Below are 20,204 nucleotides of genomic sequence, written 5' to 3' on the forward strand. Positions count from 1 at the left end.
ATGGAAAGGGCTGTGCATATGCTAAGTGCAGCCCAGGGCACACAGCACACAACTGTGGCAGCACAACTGTGGCAGGGACGATGGGACACAGTATGGCTGTGTGGACAGCAGTCTGGGACAGCTGCCCAGAAGAACCTTAGCAACCAACGCAATCCCTGGACCACTGAACTGCTGGCGTCACCGAGGAAGGTGGAAAAACAGCACACGCCATAAAACACTGTCCCTCCAAAGTCGTCTGACAACACAGGGCAGGCCACGGAACCATTTGTGAATGCAATTGGCCGAAAAAGCCCATTATCAGTGAAAAAGAGTGTTCAGTACCGTTGAAATTATCTGATACTCGTATTTGGCTAATGATTCAAATCAGTTACTAGGTTTTCTAATTTCGTGGCTAATGAAGACAACCAGCTAGAAATAATAAAGGCAGCCCATTCAAGAACATGAATTAAACTGCAGGGTTTATCTAGATCTGTAATGTCAACTTTTAAAAAAAAATTGTTTGCCTTAAGAAAGCTGGCTCCCTTAATGAATGTGCAAAGATAGTTTTATTCAACCGTTGACCAAAATGACAGCAAAACCCACTTAGCTTGGTGGAGTATATATTAAACAGAAACTACTCGAGAATTTGGAAAACGTTCTTTCCTCTATGGGTGTTTCGTTTCACTTAACTACAGCCAACCAACAAAGCTAGCTCCCCGAAGAGCACAATGGTGCCTGCAGTTTTACAGGCCAGTGCAGAAGTGATAACACCGTTGTCTCCCCCCCACTCAGATGAAGGATGTCCACTATTGTCTGACACATCACTGCATTATAAAGTTGGCTTTGAACTGTGCCACAGGCAAAAGAGCGGAAGACTTCCAGCCATAAAGCAGAGGGAGCATGCCAGTATCTTCAGGACAGAACCGCTCCTACATCACACTGCGGACTGTCCGGTGATGTGTAGCGGTTGGGCACTGATGACACAGCATTTACTAGATGTCACTTTACTCCTCACCTTTCCCAGACACTGGCAGGTCTAGTCCTGAGGCCTTGGGCGGGTCTCTGCTTTGCCGGCAGAATCTACTTTTACACAAGTGACTTTCCGGTTCACCTTCAGTTAAAGACGCGTGAAGTCCTTCAGAGTAACAGGTTTCTAGCGAAGAGAAATATCCACTTGCTAGCAACAGGGGGCAACAACTGTGTGTTCTTTCTTCCATTTCCCTAGAAATACAGCAGGTGAAGGAACAGGAGCAGGAGGGAATCACAGATGGGAAGAAAAATGTCTCCAGAGAAGAGAGAAATTCATGTTTATACTGCGTTCATCTGCAAAAAGACAAAATGCAGTTAGGTTCATTAAACGGGTCCCATGACACGCGATTCATGTATCTTACGCCACTGCCCTCAGAGCAGGGGGGTGCTCCCTACAGCACATAACCACATGGGACCAGAAGGGCTGGCATGGCCTAGCCTCCCTAAACTACTCAGGGCCACCTAAGCTGATGGGTTATTACTCTGGATTAATTCTGTGACTCACCCCAGACAGACTACAGAAAGCTTTCTGCTGTTATGCAAGTCTCGGGGCAGCAGCATAGTAAATCAGCTCGTTCCAAAGAGGGAGGAAATGCTGAGCCACATGCGCCAGAGGGAGAGGGATAAGGGAAAAATGATGACCGTCCCTTAACGGCCGCTGGGTAGGCAAAATCAACAAAGCCCATGTTTCGGATGTGGGCCAGAGAAGTAAAGCCACTACAGAGCCCTTCAGCTCCCCACCCTAGCCTGCCCCGCGGCCCTGGACACAGGAGATTGTGGTCAGCCAGCTGTCCATCGGAGAACACTGGCCTGCCACTGACTCTGGCTCCCATGCTGGGGCGGTTCCAGATGTCTCCAGGACGGCTCTGTGCCCTGGCTGCCCTGCAGACGTTGCTGCCACTGCCGTAGCAGGGTGCGCGTGTGCAGGTGCTACCGGCATCGTCTATTCTAGGGCAGAGGCCAGGGTCCTGCTAAACACCCTTTGGTGGAAGCACTAGACCGCAAAGCCTCTTGGGAGTTCTAGGAAAGCAGTCTGAGGCTGAGAACGCGTGCTGAAGGGTTTGTCTCTTAGATGGCACTCTTGGCGGCACAGGTCTGTAGTTAAGATGGTGTACCACTGCAGGAACAGGGGAGAGAAGGAGAGGGGGAGAGAGAGCCTGCATCTAAATCCTGCCACTGAGTTGGCCAATAGTGCCTAGCACACAGGTCTGGTTGAAGAAAGCATGTATAAAATGTCCAGCGCAAGAGAAGAAACTAGCGGGCAGTGTTGGTATGAAGTCTGGACAAAGGCCTCTAGGAAAGTAAGCTGATTCTACCCCAGCCCCAAGAGGCAAGTCCACTGTATGGGAATGTTATGCTACATAAATAAATACCCCAAGTCCTAGTATAGAAAACCAGTCCTTGGAGGCTGACCCTCATGGACAGTCACCTCAGGAGCCTGACTGCCAAGGCTGGCCCAGCTAGCCACCCCTCACTACCTCTCGAGTCCATGGCTGCCCCTCCTCACTTGGTGGGAATAAGCCAGCTCAGCTGAGTTCACCTCAAAGCACACACCTAATTCCATCTGTTTTGTGACAGTGTCTACGTGGACCAACGTGGCCACCAACATCAGCTCCTTCTGTCCTGGCCTCGTAACTGCTGAGATTCTAGGCAGAGCCGTCTCACTCAGGCCTCATGCTCTGAATCCCGAGAGTTACCACGGGACAGAAGTCAGGGAAAGGGCCGAGGATGGAGCACACTGTGGTGACGTTAAGCTGCTTTGACAGGCCAACCCCATTCTCACCTTGTCCAATCAGAGCAGGAACTCTATAGAGGCTCTGAGACCACTGGGATTCACCGGGAGACTACTGTGGTAAGTGGGTATTTCTCACATACTAATTTATTATATCTATACATCCTATGTGTCTATTCCGTAAGTCAGACAAATAAAATTGCTAGAACAGAATGGCTTACCAGGGGCATCCGAAGGCTACAAACCCATGTCCTGGCATTTGTTTGGGGGTGTGAACCCCCCTCCCCCAGTTCTCACCACTGCAGGGTACTGAAAGCCGTGCTCCTTGCATAAATGGAGGAACTAAGGGCTTAGTGGGGTCATGGGGACCCACAGTGATGGCAGCCAGAACCGTATGCCAAATTCCAGGAACAGGCATCCCACCCAGCTCTGCCTTGCCTTTGCCTTAACAGACGCCAAGAGCTTCTGCCTGGCACACAGTGGCAGTGGTGACATGGCAGGATCTCCTGGGCAGCAGGGGAGGCGTGAAAACGCACCCAGGTTTTGGACTCTTTGCTCAAGTTTACACATTCTGAATCAAACTTCGCCATCACTCCACTTTGGTATGAGATTTGCCGAACACTCTTCACAACAGTATCAGGGTGCTGCTTTGCACAGATTGGGGGCTCACTTCCCAGAACACCGCAGGGTTCTGTGACCACACTAGCTCCGCCAGTCTCAGCAGCCAGGAGGCTCTAAGAAAGCGTTTTTCTAAGCTTCCCAGCCCACGTTGTGAGGTCCCATGTGAGAGGCAGGCAACGGACATCTGTGGGTGAAGCTTTCCTCTCTCTCCTGTCCCCTTCTCTGACTCTCGTTACGGGACACTTTTTTTTTTTTTTTTTTTTTTTTTTTGCTAGGTACAGAGCCCGCGGCGATGAGGAAACACCTGCTACGGGTAAGACAATCATTTTTGAAAGCATTAAGCAAGCTTTGAAACTTAGTGAGCTGGCCTAACTCCGTGTGGCAAGGGGCTTAAAATTAAACAGCGTCAGCGAGGCTGCCGGTCACCCAGACGGAACACGTGCGATGATGGAGCTCAGGCTGAAAGGCAAGGGGTCCTAGTGGATCAGCTGAAAAACATTCTCCCCAAAGAAGACTCTCTCTTTTTGCAAACACCGTGTTTCTATTTAGATCGTGGAACCTATTAACCTCTGCTCCCTGAACCGTTCCTTCTGCCCGTCAAAAGCTGGCAGGATGAGTTAGCATCCTATGTAGCAAGTGGAACTCTCCCTTACCCCCGTGAGCGAGTGTGGAACTGGTGTACCAACTGGCATCTGCCCTTCCTAAGGATGACTCCTTCACCGAGGCCCTGGGCAGCCTCAGGAATAATAAATACATCAGCCTCGGAAAACCTTGGTCTCTTAGTGTGGTAACTGTCCGTACAGCTAGGCTTTCCCGCTGCACGGGGAAGGGAGTGTGAGCACCTGGGATACTTGGGATGAGATTCTGCTCCCGCGACTGCTGCAGCTGTCCTAAATACTGGCTCATCTCTCTAAAAAGCCTTATCTCTGCCCAAGGCTGTTCCTCACAGACTTCTGATCTGCCGCTGTACCTGCCCGCTCAGGCGTTCTCAGGGCGGGACCAGCTGGCCGCGGTACTCACCATACTGTCGAAATCAGGACCCACTATCCGGGACATCTCATCAAACTCCTCCGGAGACATGGGAAGCAAGTTGTCTGTGGTCTGAAGTCTAGAGGGGTGGCTAGAAGAGAGAGAGGAGAAAGGGCAGTGTTAACCGCAAGCTACACGGGCTGCGAAGCACCGAGACTCTTTTATCCGCGATTGAGTGACCCCCTTCGGATTTTGATTTCAGAAGAGCATACACCTTATATAAAACATGTTGGGAAGACTGCAGATCATGGGAGGGTTGTGTCCCCAGCCCGGGGTTGTGGGGGGGGATACACTAGACTTTAGACACGAGTGAGCAATTGTCAAGACTGAAGCCCTACACCACTGCTGCCTGGTGGAGCCTCGGTGTGAGCGTGTGCAGTTATCATCCTGGGACGGCAGACTTCTGAGGCTTACCCTGGACAGAAAAGCACCAGAGAAGTGTCTGGGGGGGGGGAATCCCTCATCCCTACCTTGAGGGTTGTATGCAGATAAGGCTGCTCCAGAGTGTTTTTACATGAAGACTACATCCATTCACCCCAAGACAGTGCCGCAAGCCAAATAACTGACAATGACTTTTCCAAAACTTTCTGCCTTTTGTGGAATGAGACAACAAAATAAACGCAAGCGGAGGAAATGGATCTCGGTTACGACTCTGGCCTTTTCTCGATTGAAAAGAACTACTCTCCCACTCACTCGTCCATTTTTGTTTATTTTATTCATACTTTTCCAGAGTATCAATGTGGGGAGAAAGTATATTCCTTACATACAACTTCGCTTTATTTTTATTTTGTTCATTGCTGTTTTGCTTGGGATTTTTTTTTGTTGTTGTTGCTGCTGCTGTTTATCTTAAGGCAGTAAAATGCTGGCAAGCAGTCACACCGGGGCTAGTCAGGATCTTTCCAAAAAGTCCAACTGTAATGGCAGCATCAACTACAGCAGAAAAGCAAGCTACGAGCCAACGCCATCATAGGGCCCAGCCAGGAGCCAGGCTGGCGTGAGGCTCTGACAGTGTCAGTCTTCCGAGCTCACTTACACTTCAGACACCGAAATCAACTCGGTCTTGATGTAGCCCGTTCGCTTCGGGTCGTCCAGCTCCATTGGCTCTGGGGCTGGAAGCAAGCACACATCACAGCATTCACGTTAGCAGAGATTACACGGGAACGGAACCGTCGCTTCGAGGGACCCATTCTGTCTGACTTGACAACTTCGTGTCCTGAAACCTTATGGGGTCATGACCTTCCTGCCAAGGTCATCTGAGATCCTAGTGGGAATGGAGAAACGGCCAAGAGAAGGCCAGGGGTCTAGCCGCTTGGCTCTTCCCAAGGCTTGTGGTCTTGCAGGAAGGCGAATGAAGCCCGGGAATGCCAAGGTCAGGCTGGTCTAGCTGATGCAATATGCACGTTCTGGGGTAGCCTAAAAGCATCTTTGCCCCAGAGTCAAGGCACTGCTAGTTAGACTTCAGACTTCAAACAGCTACTAGCTTTGCTGGCATGTTCCAAAACTGGGTGGGCCTAATATGAATTTTTCCAAATGTGATCCCATGACCGGAGAGGCAGACTTGCATCCGAGAAGTCTCCAGCTCCCAAGACTCACAACCACAAGGCTCTAAGAAGCAACTGAGCCCACCCGAATGGACTACTCATTTATCTTGAACCTCTGGATTCAAGGTTTCTGCCCCTTGAACCCAGGCAGGCTAGAAGAAATTAATCAGCCTTGGTTCCTACCCTCTACCCTTTCACGTGGAGAAAGCAGTAACAAACGTATAAAACCAGACATGGACTTTTCCAATATCCTCAGAACAGAAATATGTATTCATCCTATACTAGCCACAACAGGCCAAGCAATATTTCACTTCAGCTTTACTGAGTGTATGGTGTCGTCTAAAAATCCCTGCCCCGTCAATTCAGAAGCGATGCACTGGTAACACTAACAGCACGGGCTGGCATCTGTGCCCTCATGAGCCACTGATAGGATGGTGAGGACCAATGTGTTGGGAACTTGTTAGGGAGCAACTGAGCACCACAGACCTCACTGTCCTCTCCCTTTGGGGGAACCACGGCGGGCTGCAGACTCACCTTCCTTTGGCCTGGAGTAGTACTTCCCAAAGGCATGGTCTTTGTCAGTGTTAGGGTACAGGTACTTCAGGGGATTCTCTGGGATATTCTCAGCAGCCATCACTTTGTAATTGCGGATAATGTCAGGGAAAGTAACAGCTGAAAGTTCTTTCTTCGTGTAGGGTTCAACGGCGTGGAAGTCGGGTTCTAGAAGGAGGAAATATCACGGAGGCTGACTGAGTACCAAGCACCTCAGAGTGAACTACAGTTCTGCAGACAGAGTCTGGTGAGAAGCAGCTGCAGCCTGCGAGGTCTGTCCACCAGGGGCCTCTGTTTTCTACAGACGTGATAATCCTGCCTTCGGAGGAAAAGCAAGCGCTGCCTTTGACTGTTCAGGAACAACACACTTGCTGCTTTCTGGTCAGGGTCTAATTCTAGTGCAAAGCTTGCATCCTTAACAAAGCAATACCCATTTACGGATACCACTGCCCGGGTCAATGGGCTCAGGCTGCAAATCATGTTATTAAAGATGGGCCCCGTTCCTACTTTTCTTTCATAGTGGAAAAACCCTGTTTTATTAAAACAAGCAACTCTCAAAACAAAACCAAGATGCTGCAAGCTACTTCTTCCCTATAGTCACCCAGGGCATAAGCTGTGCTTCAAGTCTCCATGTTCGGAGCCCAGGACACCTCGGAGCAGAGCATGCCGTGTTGCTCCAAGCTGGGGCTCTCCCTCAGGTTTCTGACAATCCTGTAGCCCACTCTGCCCTGCTCCTCTTTGAGGGGTCTCCTAGCCTCATCTCTCAATGGGTTTGGGAAATTAACTACCAGGAAAAAACAAAACCGGGCAGACCTCAGCGCCTGCTGCCGGCAATGGGCCTGATTCCAGGTCTCTGGCTGTTTTCATCAGAAAAAGAAAAAGAAAAGAAAAGTAGACTCAGAAGAGTATTCCTTCTTTCTGACTCTGTCCCCTGGAAACAAGAAGTCCTAGGGTAACCCTGCTTCCCCTCCAGCGGCAAGCCATAAGCAACCATCGGTTTGTTACTGTTACTTTTCCTACTTCCCACCTGCCGGTCTTATCACAGGAAAGCTGCTTTTGGTTTGTTTAAACAGGTATCTAACAGGCAGAGAGACGAAGTCCCTCCCCTGAAGGTGGGTGAAGCTGCACCCCATCCTCGCGGACCCTGTAACTGGGTAGACGCAGCGCACAAAGTCGGTCCTGGCCCAGTCAAGGTATCCCGGAGCGGGCTGCGTCTGAAATCCTACACTGTGGGAAATGTGATCCCTTCCAACAACTGGGTGCAGATAGTGTTGACTCATATCCTTGATCTGCAGGCAACAGACCCGAGAGAAAGGAAAAACTTGGCCTTGGGCTTTGGAACGCATCGTTCTCACGTGTCCCGGGCAGCTTGGCACCGGTGTTCCCAGTGGTGTAAGACTCTCGTGGGGAGCTTACTTATGTAATTATAGGCTACGCAATTTCAGTTCCAAAGCTACCCAAACTGATCGCTCTGCAAGGATGGCCGGCAGGCTTGCGCATGCGCAGACCCGCTTCACTCACCCCCTCCGTTCTGCGACCGCTCCACCCACGTGAACGTGATGGCGCCTTCCCGGGAGCTCTCACTGAACCTCAGCAGGAACGTCCCTGGCTGCTGGTCCTTGAGCAGAGCGCGTTCCCGCTCCTTGCTGATAAAGCCCATGATGCACCTGGACATTAGAGAGAGAGATTAATGAAAATATTTTGTATTTCATCCATGAGTTTAATTTTCATTTTGACTTAACAATCTAAGAAAAGCGCTGCCACTTGAAAACAGAACATATTATAAAAAAACGCACACTTTCAAAATGTTTAACCGAGGCTTACAGAAGCCTCTCCCTTACACACAGCTGTGCTCAAGTAAGAACCCAGACGAACGCGGCACTGGCATGAAGCTCCGTAAATAAGTGAGGGGCCTTCTACCGGTCCTCGCTGATTTTAAACACCATGAAAATGACTGCCTATGCATCTCGGACTGGAGATGCGGGCTCAGAAGGTGCATTTCCATACGCCAGCCAGCACTTCCTGTCCACTGGAAGCTAGGATTGAGATAGTAGTTGATCCCGGGAACAAATGAGTTAACCCCTTTTCTTTTATTATTTTTAAGACAGAATCTCGCTGGGTAGCCTTGGCTGGCCTACAGTTTCCTGTGCTCACTATGTAAGTGTGCATGTCTGTGAGGAGACCAAGTTCCTTTCAAGAGTAATGAAGCCCAGCTTAGACCTTGTCGCAGCCGTAAGCGCATATGCTAAAAAACGTTTCCAAGTTCAGCCCTCGGTGACCCTTACCCATCATTCCAGAGGCAGAGCAGGTGTTTTTTAATGAGTTCCAGGATGGTGTCGATCCAAGGCCAGAAGGAAAAATTTTTATCGTTAATATTTTCCTGCAAGTACAGAAACACACAGCTGGTTAATCAAAGCAGTGGCTTGCCCTGCCCCTTCCAAAGAGGCCCCAGCTCAGGCACAAGTGACAGCTGTCCCTTAGCAGGGGATGCCCGGGTCCCTTGCCTCTGACTAACTGGCGCTCTTCCTTTCCCGGGCACCCTCGCCCAACTGCAGCACCCCAGCAGGGATGCTCTCCCAGACGACTGGAGTCGAGGCCAGTGTGAGCGGCTCAGCTCCAGCTGGCGGGGCCCAACCGGGTATCAACATCCTGTTCTAGTGCCCTGAGCGTGAGCGGTTCTGCACGGGTCACCGCGCACATTTCACACGGCCTTAGCCAGAACCCTGCTGATTAAGGGGCCGCCGTGAGGGACTGGAGACGCTTTGGGGTGTGGAAGAATGTTATCGCCCAGGCAGGTGCTTCCTGTCGGGCTTGGCTTGGAACCACCACCTCCTGAACAGAAGGAAAGTAAACAACTGGCCTAGGGGGTGTGAGGGGGCAGACGAACACGCCAGAACAAGCAAACAGCGAGCTGCCACCGCGAGAAATAGCAAAGCCGCCCCAGAGTGGAAAGAACGCGGGGTCAGAGCTGTAAAGCCCAGGCAGCACCTACCTTACAGAACCTCGTCCACGGAATAAGACCATCGGGGCCCGCGTTAGGACCTGGGGGGGAAGTAGCCCTTTTATTAGACTGAAATGAATCGGACACTCTAGCCAGATGCACAACTTCGTATATAGCTGCTGAAGAGGGAAGAATTTAGTGGAAAGGGGTGACTGGCTCTCTGGTCCGGTAACCGGAAATGGGTCGGCGGCTACACAGACACCATCAAGTAGTCGAAACCCTATGAGTGGCGGTTGTATTTCACTTTAAAAAAAATACATTTATTTATTTATTTATTTATTTATTTATTTATTATGTATACAATATTCAGTCTGTGTGTATGTCTGCATGCCAGAAGAGGGCACCAGACCTCATTACAGATGGTTGTGAGCCACCATGAGGCTGCCGGGAATTGAACTCAGGACCTCTGGAAGAGCAGGCACTGCTCTTAACCACCGAGCCATCTCTCGAGCCCCCTGTACTTCACTTCTTTATTTTGTAAGACAGGCTATCCCTGTGTAGCCAGCCTGGCCTCAAACTCGTCACCCCTCCCTTGGCCCTGTCTCCCTCCCCCAGCACTGAGATTACAGATGTGTGCCAGCCAGCCTGCCTGTCTGCTGCATTGATTCTCCCCGCAGGAAGGAACGGTGGGGATTACTGGGCTTCTGATTATGGAAGAATGCAGAGAAAGCTGAAGCATCACAAAGCCATCTGCTGCCTCTTAGGTCTCCCTTCCAAGCTGATGCCACTCTGGCATCTGTCCCCGGCAAGGCTCTCTGGAGAAGCCCTCCCTCCCACCTCCACCCAGCATGATTTCCCGATGCTCCCCTAACTGCCTACACGAAGTCTCCCCCACCAAAAGCCCTACAGATGAACTGAACAGTTCAAAGTAAGACCAAGACCGCCCTGTGATCATCGGAACTAGTAGTTGGCTTCATGTGCCCACTTTAGACTTCTGTTGTTTCCCTCCGCCTTCTCCCAGTTTGGACAACGGCTCAGACTGATGCAAGCCACAGTCAGGCTTAGCCATAGAAACTAAAACAGCCTGGTCTGACCTATGTTACATCCACTGCCTTCATTTAAAGAAAACCACAGAGAAGCAACAAGCAGGGGAAAAAAAAAAAATCCTTGCATCTCATCAAATGCGGATACAGAGCAAGACCTTAGACCTTCCTTAATGTGCACATTGGGGAGAAGGCGCTGCTGTGGGTGCCTGGCTGAGAAGGGCCCACTTCCGCTGCAGTCTGTGCTACCCTGCTACTCAGACAAGAAATCTGGACAACGGAGTCGATGGAATCTTAAAGACGTGGTTCAGACACCCCCATTTATTGGAAGGTCTGTCAGTGATGACTGGGTCTTTCATTCATCAGCCACTAAGAAAGAATCACCTATCCTGGTCCAGCCTCGCCTGATGGACAGAACTGGCCCTGCCTCCTGCAATATGGGCCCGCCTGTCCCGAGAGTCTGGGGCTTTTAAGCCTAGAACTTTATTCTGTGTCAGGGACTTTCCTTGCTTACTCCCTAAGGACAGGTCTGAGCTTGTCTGCCTCATCGATAACTCATTTCAGGCGTATGTGACATATTTTATAATCTGAAAACTTACCCTGAAATCCCGTCTCAGAAATGTTAAGGGAGTGGTGGTATGCGTGGGTGTGGGGTGCGTGGGGGAGGGTGTGGGGTGTGTGTGGGTGGTATAGGGTGGGTGGGGGTGGTGTGGGGTGCATGGGGGTAGTGTAGGGTGCATGGGGGTGGTGTAGTGTTTTGGGGGTGGGGTAGGAGTACGTGGGAGTGATGTAGGGTGTGTGGGGGTGGGGTGGGGGTACATGGGAGTAAGGTGCATGGGGGTGGTATAGGGTGCGTGAGGGTGATGTAGGGTGTGGGGGGGGTGGGGTGGGGGTACGTGAGGGTGAGGTGGGGTACATGGGAGGGTGGTGTGGGGTCCATGGAGGTGGGGTGGTGTGGGGGGGGATGATGTGGGGTGTGTGGGGGTGGTGTGGGGTGCATGGGGGGGGGTGCGTGGGGGTGGGGTGGGGTGCGTGGGGGTGGGGTGGTGTGGGGTGCGTGGGGGTGGGGGTGGGGTGGTGTGGGGTTGCGTGGGAGTGGGGTCCGTGGGAGGGTGGTATGGGGTCCGTGGGGGTGGTGTGGTGTGTGTGGGCGATAGTGTGGGGTGTGTGGGGTGATGCGCATGGGGGTGGTGTGGTGTGGGGTTGCATGGGAGTGGGGGGATTCACTGCTCCTTTACCAGGACTTAACTGTTTTCAAAGCATTCCTCTCACTTGGCTATAGTTGGCTGTAATTAAAAAGCCAACTGGTTTTTAACGTTCTCCTACCTTTAAGAAACAGAACAGTTAGGCAGTGGTGGCGCACGCCTTTAATCCCAGCACTCAGGAGGCAGAGACAGGTGGATCTTTATGAGTTCGAGGCCAGCCTGGTCTACAGAGCCAGTTCCAAGACAGCCTCCAGAACTACAGAAAAATCCTGTCTCAAAAAACCAAAATCAAAAAGAAAGAAGGAAAGAGAGAAAGAATAGGACAGATGGAAAGCGAAAGCTGCCGCGGGTGGGCGTTCACCATACCCAGAAGCTTCTCTCCCAGCATGCTCAGCTGGTCGGCGTTGAGACCTCTCTTGGTGACCGATGAAAACTGCCAGCTCAGCACCTCGGAGAGCTGGGACCAGCGCGCGCACGGTGGGTTCAGGAAGAAGGAGAGGTTCTAGAAAGAAACATCCAGAAGCTGGGGTCACAGGGGAGCCACTAGCAGCACAGGCCCCAGAGCTCAGTGCCAGCTTATGTGACACACAGGCTTCTAGCTGGGGATGAGAAGCCTCAGGGTTAGCGCTGTTAGAATCTATTTCCTCACTAGCATTTACTTTTAAGTACAAAACTGATACTCGAGGCAACGTTGTGGCCACACATGGATGTTCCCAAGTGAGATGGAACAGAACGACGTCCTGGCTTTTTATTGCCACTCTCAATTGTTTGGGCCTCTCTGGTTTTTGAACTTTTGTGATTTTTTTGTGGGTGGCTTCATTGTTTAAAACGGTGCCAAGCATTGTGCTGATGTAGCAGGATGTGCCTAAGCACAAGAAAGCCAGGGTTCGTTACGGAGAGGATCTAGGTGTTAGAAAAGCATCACGCAGGCTAGAGACTTGGTAAAAAGTCGTCAAATACATTAGATAAGGTGCCTTTCCAAAGAAGGGCATTTCAGCTCTGTGTCGATGGGCTGACGGAAATGCTGTGTCTAGAGACTGATGAAGCTGAACTCTGTGATTCCCCAGGAAGCAATGATTCTGTATTTAACAAGAGCTCCTGGCTACTTTAGAGAGCACGAGTATTTCTCCTACTGAGAATCAACAACTGATCGGCAGTCCCTTCGCCCTCTAAGACACGGGCGTGTTCACTGAATAAATGCTGACATTTTGCAACAAACGACACCAAGAGACTCACTCGACAACCAGAGAAATCAGATCATCGGCTGCCTGCGTTCATGCCCACGGGAAGGAAATCACTGGCCAGCACGTGTGTCTGACTACTTTCCCAGTCCCTCAAGTCCTTAGTGATGCCACGGGGTCACGGGGAGCGGTCAGCAGGCAGCTCAGTCTTGGGTGACTGTACTAAAGCAAACGTGTTTTCCTTACCCTGGGTTCCGTCACCAGCATGTTGTACCACAGTATGGAAGCCCAGCCGCTGGGGAGCTGGCTGACGTTGGAGATCACCACGACAGGCAGAGAGGTGGTCTGGAAGGGAACAGAGACCTTGAGAGCATTTGACTCACAGGCAAACACTCAGCAGCGCCTATCTCAATCAGAACATCGCTCTTAAGAAACTTAAGGTTCATTCAAGCCTCCAGCATCCCGAATCATGAATGTCAACCTAGTATTAGCTGGGAGAGATCACCCTGGGGACAGGAGAGCTGGCTCGGCAGTCAAGGGCACTGGTTGCTCTTCCAGAGAACTGAGCTTTGATTCCCACCTCTACATGGTGGCTCACAAATGTCTGTAACTTGGGTCCCCAGGGATCTTCTGGCCTCTGCAGGCACCAGACATACATGGGGTATACAGACCTACATGCAGTTAAAGCATCCATACACACAGAATTTTTAAAATAATAACTTCTTAAAGGGATCACCCATTTTTTAGCAATTAGGGAAGTTAACTCTGAAATAAAAACCTTGTGGAAGTAAAAATCAAGCGCGTTCTCCCTTGGGAAACTGTAAATCTCACCTCAAGGTCAATCACCAAGCCTGGCTGGCACAGCTGGGTCTCAAAGCTAAGGGAGTGGAGTTCTTCCGTGACAATGAGAGGCCCCTAGGAAGAGGAAAAGAAGACAGCTTGATCACTGTCCCTGCCACTCCCAGAACCCAAACAGGTGGCAGAGATCCTAAAATCAACCGTGGTCCAGAAGACTTCAGAATGCAAAACAATCTACCCCAGATTTTAAAGTTCCAAGTTCCTAGGTGTTCTCTCAAAGGTGTCTGTAATTACGGCAAATCTATCTAGAGAGAGAAACATCAGTGGGAAGGCACTACAGATGGGTTTATCCTCTTGACCTCCAACCATCTGCCTGCCTGCGTGGACCGCACAGCGCACGTGGCGGTGGAGGTGAAGGCAGAGAGCGCATGCCTCTCAAGGGAGAGCCTCTACAGAAATGACTAACTTGGCGGTCATAAACACATTGGCTGGGTAGAAAGGGATGGTTTTCAAAGTGCCTGTGAAGGAAGCCGACTGGAAGGTGTCTGTGCTGCACAAACCAGCATTTGCTTCACTGCTTCAGTGACCTCTACTGGTCGTGACGTGGAATGACAGCAAGTGGTGTGTGCACCAAGGACAATTCCAAACCGAATTTTGGACACAGGCATTGTGTCGATCCATCCCTCATTTCCCTTTTTTTTCTTTTTCCCTTTTCTTTCCTTTGCTTTTTTTTTTGAGACAGGGTTTCTCTGTGTAGCCATGGCTGTCCTGGATCTCCCTTCATAGACCAGGCTGGCCCCCAACTTACAGAGATCCATTTGTCTCTCTGCCTCCTGAATGCTGGGATTAAAGGCGCGCGCCACTACATCCAACCATCTCTCAGTTTTCAATCGCCACAAACATAAGGTTCAGGCTGTAAAAGGATCTGTGAGAAGGCGATGGTACCGTGTAGGAGACACGGTGGCAGGGAACCCTCGCCACACCTGGTCTGCAGTATCAGCCACTGTGCCGGATGGACAGTTTCATGTCAGCCCAGCACAAGTGACAGACATCTGAGAGGAGGGACCCTCACTTGAGAAAATTCTTCCATAAGATCTGGTTGTAGAGAATTTTCTTTAATAATGATTGTTGGGGAAGCCCATGGTAGGTGTCATCCCTGGGCTGGCGGTTCTGGGTTCTATAACAAAGCAGGCTGAGCAAGCCACGAGGAGCAGGCCAGTAAGCAGCTCCCCTCCATGGCTTCTACATCAGCGTCTGCCTCCAGGTTCCTGCTGTGTTTGAATTCCTGTCCAGCTTCCGCCAGTGATGGACTGCAGTGTGGACGGGCAAGCCAAATAAACCCTTTCCTCCCCAACCTGCTTTTTGTTCCTGGCGTTTCATCATATATGAAACATGTCTCATCATAGTAACCATGACTAAGATAGTCACTTTCTGTCTCTTGCTGCCGCTTTTCCGTGTATTCTTAGCTAAATCGCACTAACTTCTGGGTCTCGGTTCCTTCACCCAGATACGAACAATACAAAAGCCCATCGTGCCCCATCCGGTTGGTGTCTCTGTGGGTCCTATAAGACGGGTTACACTGCCTTCTACCCAAACAGTACAAAGGCAGGGGGGCATTTTCACTGACACCCCAGGGCTCTTTCCTGTCAGGTCTAAGGACCTCTGTGATGTGTGCTCTCCGCACACATCAGTCTGGTTAGGACCCCCTCACAGTCCAGAGATGCTCACCTCGTTAGTTCTGTTGCCAGCATTTTTCTGTTCTTTCAGTTGCTGTAAAAGAAAAGACCACATGGTTAACTTACAGGAATGGCTAACCAATGCAGTCGATATCTTCATTCACAAATCAGTCCCAACAGGATCAGAGAGACGCATGTGACACTATCGGCAGAACAGGAAGGAAAGCCTGCTGGGATGTGGGCATGCTGGCAGAGATGACGCCCCTGAACTATGGCGCTTCCGTGTGCAATGGTACATCCGCACCGTCAGCAGCTCTTTCATGGTCCCAGACTCACGAGGCAGCTTCTTGGCTGTCTCAGCAGTCTCCCAGGCAGGCTCGGCACCCTAGGTCTCCCAGGCTAGGCTCTGCACCCCAGGTCTCCCAGGCTAGGCTCGGCACCCCAGGTCTCCCAGGCTAGGCTCGGCACCCCAGGCCGACATCGTCTCCGAGATCACACTTCAGTCTTTGAAGTCGAAAGGGCTGTTCTGGACACTCTTGGATGCCCAAGCTGGGCAGAGGCTCTTGCCTCACATCTCCCTAGCCCAGAGGTCTGTGGCTCACAAGCTGGGACCCAGTGAAAATGCGCCACACCAGTGGGCTAGGGCCTCCTCTTGCTACAGTGGTAACTCAGGCTGCTACACACTTGGAAGGAGGGGGCGATGAGGATGGATGGTGGGAATGGCTTTCTTGAGAGCACTGCGGGAGCCATAGTGACCGCTCGCAGGTGGAGAGAGCAAGTGCTTACATAATTAATGCACATGACAGTTGATGATGCACTTTACTGAGATCCGTACAGCCCCAAGCGTGCTTCTGGAGAAAGCATGTCAATAAAACACAGTGAAGAGACGTGGGACACGGAGAAGGGACCAGGACGCCGTGGTAGGGAGAGTCTAGGGGCCACTGCACTATGGGAGAGTTCCAAAGGATGGGACAGCAGCTTTCAGACAGCAAACTGCTCTGCCTACCAGGTGCCGGAACTCCGCGGCCAGACTTCCGTTGGTGGACTCTTCCATGTTCATCACCTTTGTGTGCGTGCCCAGGATGTTGAACTTCCGGAATCTGTGTAGTGCAAGACACAAAGCCTTAAAATGCTTCGAACCCGTAGACGGACGAGAGGGCAAAGTACAAGGAAGGCGTCTCACCTACCCTTTGACTGTGTTTTTCTCGTTTACGTCTCTGCAAAAAACAAACAAACAAACAAACATACAGTTGAAATACGTTTTAATAGATGGCAGATGGCTACACAGATGTATAAATAAAAGATAAAAGCTGGCTGCACAGGCTGCACTGTGCACCCTGCACCCCTGTGTGTCAGTAAGCCACTGTGCACAGAGATCACCTGCCTATGCCTCCCGAGTGCTGAGATTAAAGGCGTGTGCCACTGCTGCCCAGCTAGAAAGCTCATTTCTTTATAAAGTACCCTGTTCAAGTATTTTGTTATAGCAACACAAAACGGACTAAGATAGTCATGTTCTCACCAAACATTATAGATCAGTAATATACATATGTGCAGCTCACTCGCGAAAGTTCACCACTCTGTCTCAACCACAGATAAAAAGGATTTTTAGGACTAAAATGTCTACAAAGGGAACCTATTCTCTCCTTTGTGGAGAAGATTCTTTGTGATACAGAGCTGCCATGTGAGGTTTCAGAAGAAAAAGCAGAGCTGGAATAAACAGAAAAGACACTCAAGGAAGAGACCTGAGCTCCAGCGGAGTGTGTGACGGGCTTCAGGAAGTAGCCCAGCATCTCGGGGCGCCTGGACTAACATCTAGCAACACAAGGGCAGGCTGTGGTGCAGTGCACATCCTGAGAGAACCTCCACAGGTCTGGATGCTTGCACTCAGGTAGAAAAGTCAGATCAATGAAGATGAACCAGTAATTCCAATTGAGACCCAGATAGGCCACGCCAGGACAGCCAGTCCTACTCAATGAGACCCAGACAGGAGGGAGGCCACGCCAGGAATGTGAGCAATAGTACACTCTGAGGTTTCAAGCCACTGAATTTTGGGGATGTTTTGCTACCAAAGACGACGACAGGGAAGGCACAGGCATAGAGTACCATGAAGAATACTCGTAACAGGGTAGGAAGGGACAGAAAGCCAGAGGAAGCCGCTCTGAATCATCATAAAGCATTCTGAAATGAGCTGAGCCAGCACATGACACAGTCTGACAAGAGCAGTAGCTGTCTGGGGGGGGGGGGTGGGGAGAGTGTTTCTCCAGTGTTAAGTCGTGTGGCTAGCTCAGTGCTAACTGAGATGCTGGCCCCGAGGGGACACAGGATGGGGCTCCTTCATTTGGACTGCCACCGTAAGAGATCCTGCCCATGGCTGGGTCCCCAGCACGGCCTAGAGACACAAATGAGTGCAGCAGGCTCCATAGCACCACCTCGCTCGCCCCAGCCCAGGCTCTCATGTCACCCAGAAACCACCACCCAGCTGGCTGCAGACCACAGCCTGGACCTCGGGTGTGTGCTGGACTAAGGGCCTCTTCTCTGGGGCTGAGATGTGCAAAGTCCACCAGCTATAGACCTAAGGACGGCAATCTCCTCTCCTCTGTTCTTTTGTTTACTCTAGGCTAGGAAGCACCTGCTCCAGGCAAAGCTCTCAGCCCTCAGAAAAGGAGCCAGTGATTTCGGTCTGCTAGGATGCCCTGATGGGGGTGGGGCAGCTCGGCAGCCATCTTTCCCCTCTGGCCAGTCTCTGGACCTGCAGTCCAGCCCTAGGTCCTGGGAAGAGTTGGCTTATTGGATGGAGAGGTTAATAAAACCAACATTTTAAATAGTATCTTAGATGAGATTAAAGAAATCTTACTTATCAAATGAGACTTTCACTTTCAAGTTATAATTCAGCTCCTGCAATTTCACCAACAGTCTGGAAAGAAAAACAACAGTCATTACCTTAAAAAAAAAAACCTGTTGACTAAAATTTGTTTATTATGTAAATTCCACAACTATAAACATTTGTACAGACTGCTCTCTTCACTTTTAGGTTAGGGTCATCACAATGAACTGGGACAACATTCTAACACTAATGGAACACAGCGCTGACTTTACATTCTAACCAGAAGTTACTGAAAGCAACGCTTTTGTACAGAACCCCGCCAACACAGTCTAACCAAAATTCCCACTCTTGATCAATACTATATGGGCGAAAAAGTGAATACCACTCTTTACAAAACTTGTATTTAATTTCCTGTGCTAGCGGGAGAAAATATAAAGCACCGCCAAGAAACGAAATTGCAGCTGCTACCCTAGTCAGAAAAAAGCAGCGTGGCACCCGATCACTGGCCGTGTAGAAAGAGAGTGGACTAAGACCCTGTGAGCCTCTGCTCTGATAGCTAGACATCATGACAGCAGGGGATGGGGGTTTCCTATCAGTTGTGAGTTCTAGGTTTCCCCGGTGCTTAACTGTGCTGCTGCAACACTGCCTGCCAGAGAAACAGCCCCCGTGCAGTCACGGGCGCCCCTGGAGGAGACGAGGCCCCGTGCTGCAGGGTCCAGCGGCTCATTCCCAGGGCAACACTTGCTGAATGCAGCCCACTCCCCAGAAAACGCCAAAGCATATGCAGAACGTCTCTCCAACTCCAGCATGGAGAGAAGCAGGCTACATACAAATATAACCCTGGTTTTAACCATTGAGATGGTTAAAACTTACGTACACGGGTCTATACATGAAACATGCACGCACGTCGTTTTATATTTATGGCAAGATTGTGGGAGGACAGACACAGGCTGTTCACTGCAGCTGGGCACGGGTATTTAGATCCCAGGCCACTGGGCCAGCCTGGTGAAAGCATTCACTGACAGGACAACGTACATGCCATAGTCCCCACCCCCCCACACACTGTTGCAGTGTCTATCTGGGATTCACACAGCTCCATTATGAGGCTTTGCTCATGGGGGGAAGGCTGCTGGGAACTGTGTCTGCTTTGTATATTTCTGAGACGCTAAGTTCCTCTTACTATGAAAATGTACTGTTTTACAATTAGCAAAAAAAGTAGGTACGTGTACATGTATGGAACTATCCCTTCATTACCTCAACTTCACAGTGAACTGCACCCCGGTCTTCAATACCAGCGGCCTCTGGGGATGAGTCGGCATACATGGCTGTCGCTCCACCACGAAGGAGCTGCCAGTGTCCAGGAAAGCAGATAAGTCAGAATTGCCATCAAACTTAACGCAGTAAAAAATAAACAGATGAATGATTTTTTTCCCCCAAAGAGGAAATAGATGGAAAAATGGAGCACCCGAAAATATTTTGAGAGTCTGACAAACTGGATAAGAAAAGGAATGTCTGTTCTAAGTGTGGCTCAGCCTCCAGGTCACTGGGGATGGGGAAAGAGGCCATGGAGGTGTAGCCTGAGGGACCCATGTGGCTAACAGGGAATGAAGAAGGACCAAACCAACAGCCCGGGTGGGTCTCAGAGCCTGGGTGGAAAGGCTGCTCAGGGACCTGGGAGATGAGAAGACCGGATATGAAAGCCAGGCATGGGGGAGGCCACAGTGCAGGGGGAAGGGACAGACATTCTGAGGTCAGATTGTTGAGCCAGACAGACTGGCTGGGGGACAGAAGGAGAAGAGGCCTGGGCAGAAGCCAGGAACCTTGCGCAGCCCGTCAAACCTTCCAAACCGATGGGCTTTCTGGAGGCAGCTGGTCCTCCAGGCTTACCTCTGAATGAGCTGTTGGAAGAGGACGAAGGTGCGGTCTGACAGGACCTGCTTGTTTTTGGTGATAGGGTCTGGTTCATAGGTGAACTTTTGTTCCAGCTCCTCCAGCTTTTTTAGCTGCTGACGAACCTGCTGCAGACTCTCCGCGACGATGGTAAACCTGAGGA

The 20,204-nt window shown here is 50.7% G+C and overlaps 1 protein-coding gene across 2 annotated transcripts in view; it reads right to left on the reverse strand.

Moving 5' to 3' along the window:
• Positions 1–526: 526 nt before the first annotated feature.
• Positions 527–20,204, reverse strand: part of Stat1 (signal transducer and activator of transcription 1) — a 39,852-nt gene continuing 20,174 nt past the window's right edge. For both annotated transcript variants that reach the window (XM_038315394.2, XM_038315395.2), the window contains exons 10-25: positions 20,039–20,197; positions 19,406–19,498; positions 18,182–18,241; positions 16,515–16,544; positions 16,334–16,427; positions 15,380–15,421; positions 13,685–13,768; positions 13,100–13,198; positions 12,039–12,174; positions 9,476–9,525; positions 8,769–8,863; positions 8,005–8,150; positions 6,466–6,651; positions 5,424–5,499; positions 4,382–4,481; positions 527–1,302 (exon numbers count right to left, since the gene is read on the reverse strand). In XM_038315394.2, coding sequence (XP_038171322.1) covers positions 1,288–1,302; positions 4,382–4,481; positions 5,424–5,499; positions 6,466–6,651; positions 8,005–8,150; positions 8,769–8,863; positions 9,476–9,525; positions 12,039–12,174; positions 13,100–13,198; positions 13,685–13,768; positions 15,380–15,421; positions 16,334–16,427; positions 16,515–16,544; positions 18,182–18,241; positions 19,406–19,498; positions 20,039–20,197 — 1,465 coding nt within the window. In that variant the 3' untranslated portion in view covers positions 527–1,287. The remainder of the gene's footprint in view (positions 1,303–4,381; positions 4,482–5,423; positions 5,500–6,465; positions 6,652–8,004; positions 8,151–8,768; positions 8,864–9,475; positions 9,526–12,038; positions 12,175–13,099; positions 13,199–13,684; positions 13,769–15,379; positions 15,422–16,333; positions 16,428–16,514; positions 16,545–18,181; positions 18,242–19,405; positions 19,499–20,038; positions 20,198–20,204) is intronic.

The sequence above is a fragment of the Arvicola amphibius genome, chromosome 18 (assembly GCF_903992535.2).
Source record: "Arvicola amphibius chromosome 18, mArvAmp1.2, whole genome shotgun sequence".
NCBI classification, from domain to species: Eukaryota; Metazoa; Chordata; class Mammalia; order Rodentia; family Cricetidae; genus Arvicola; species Arvicola amphibius.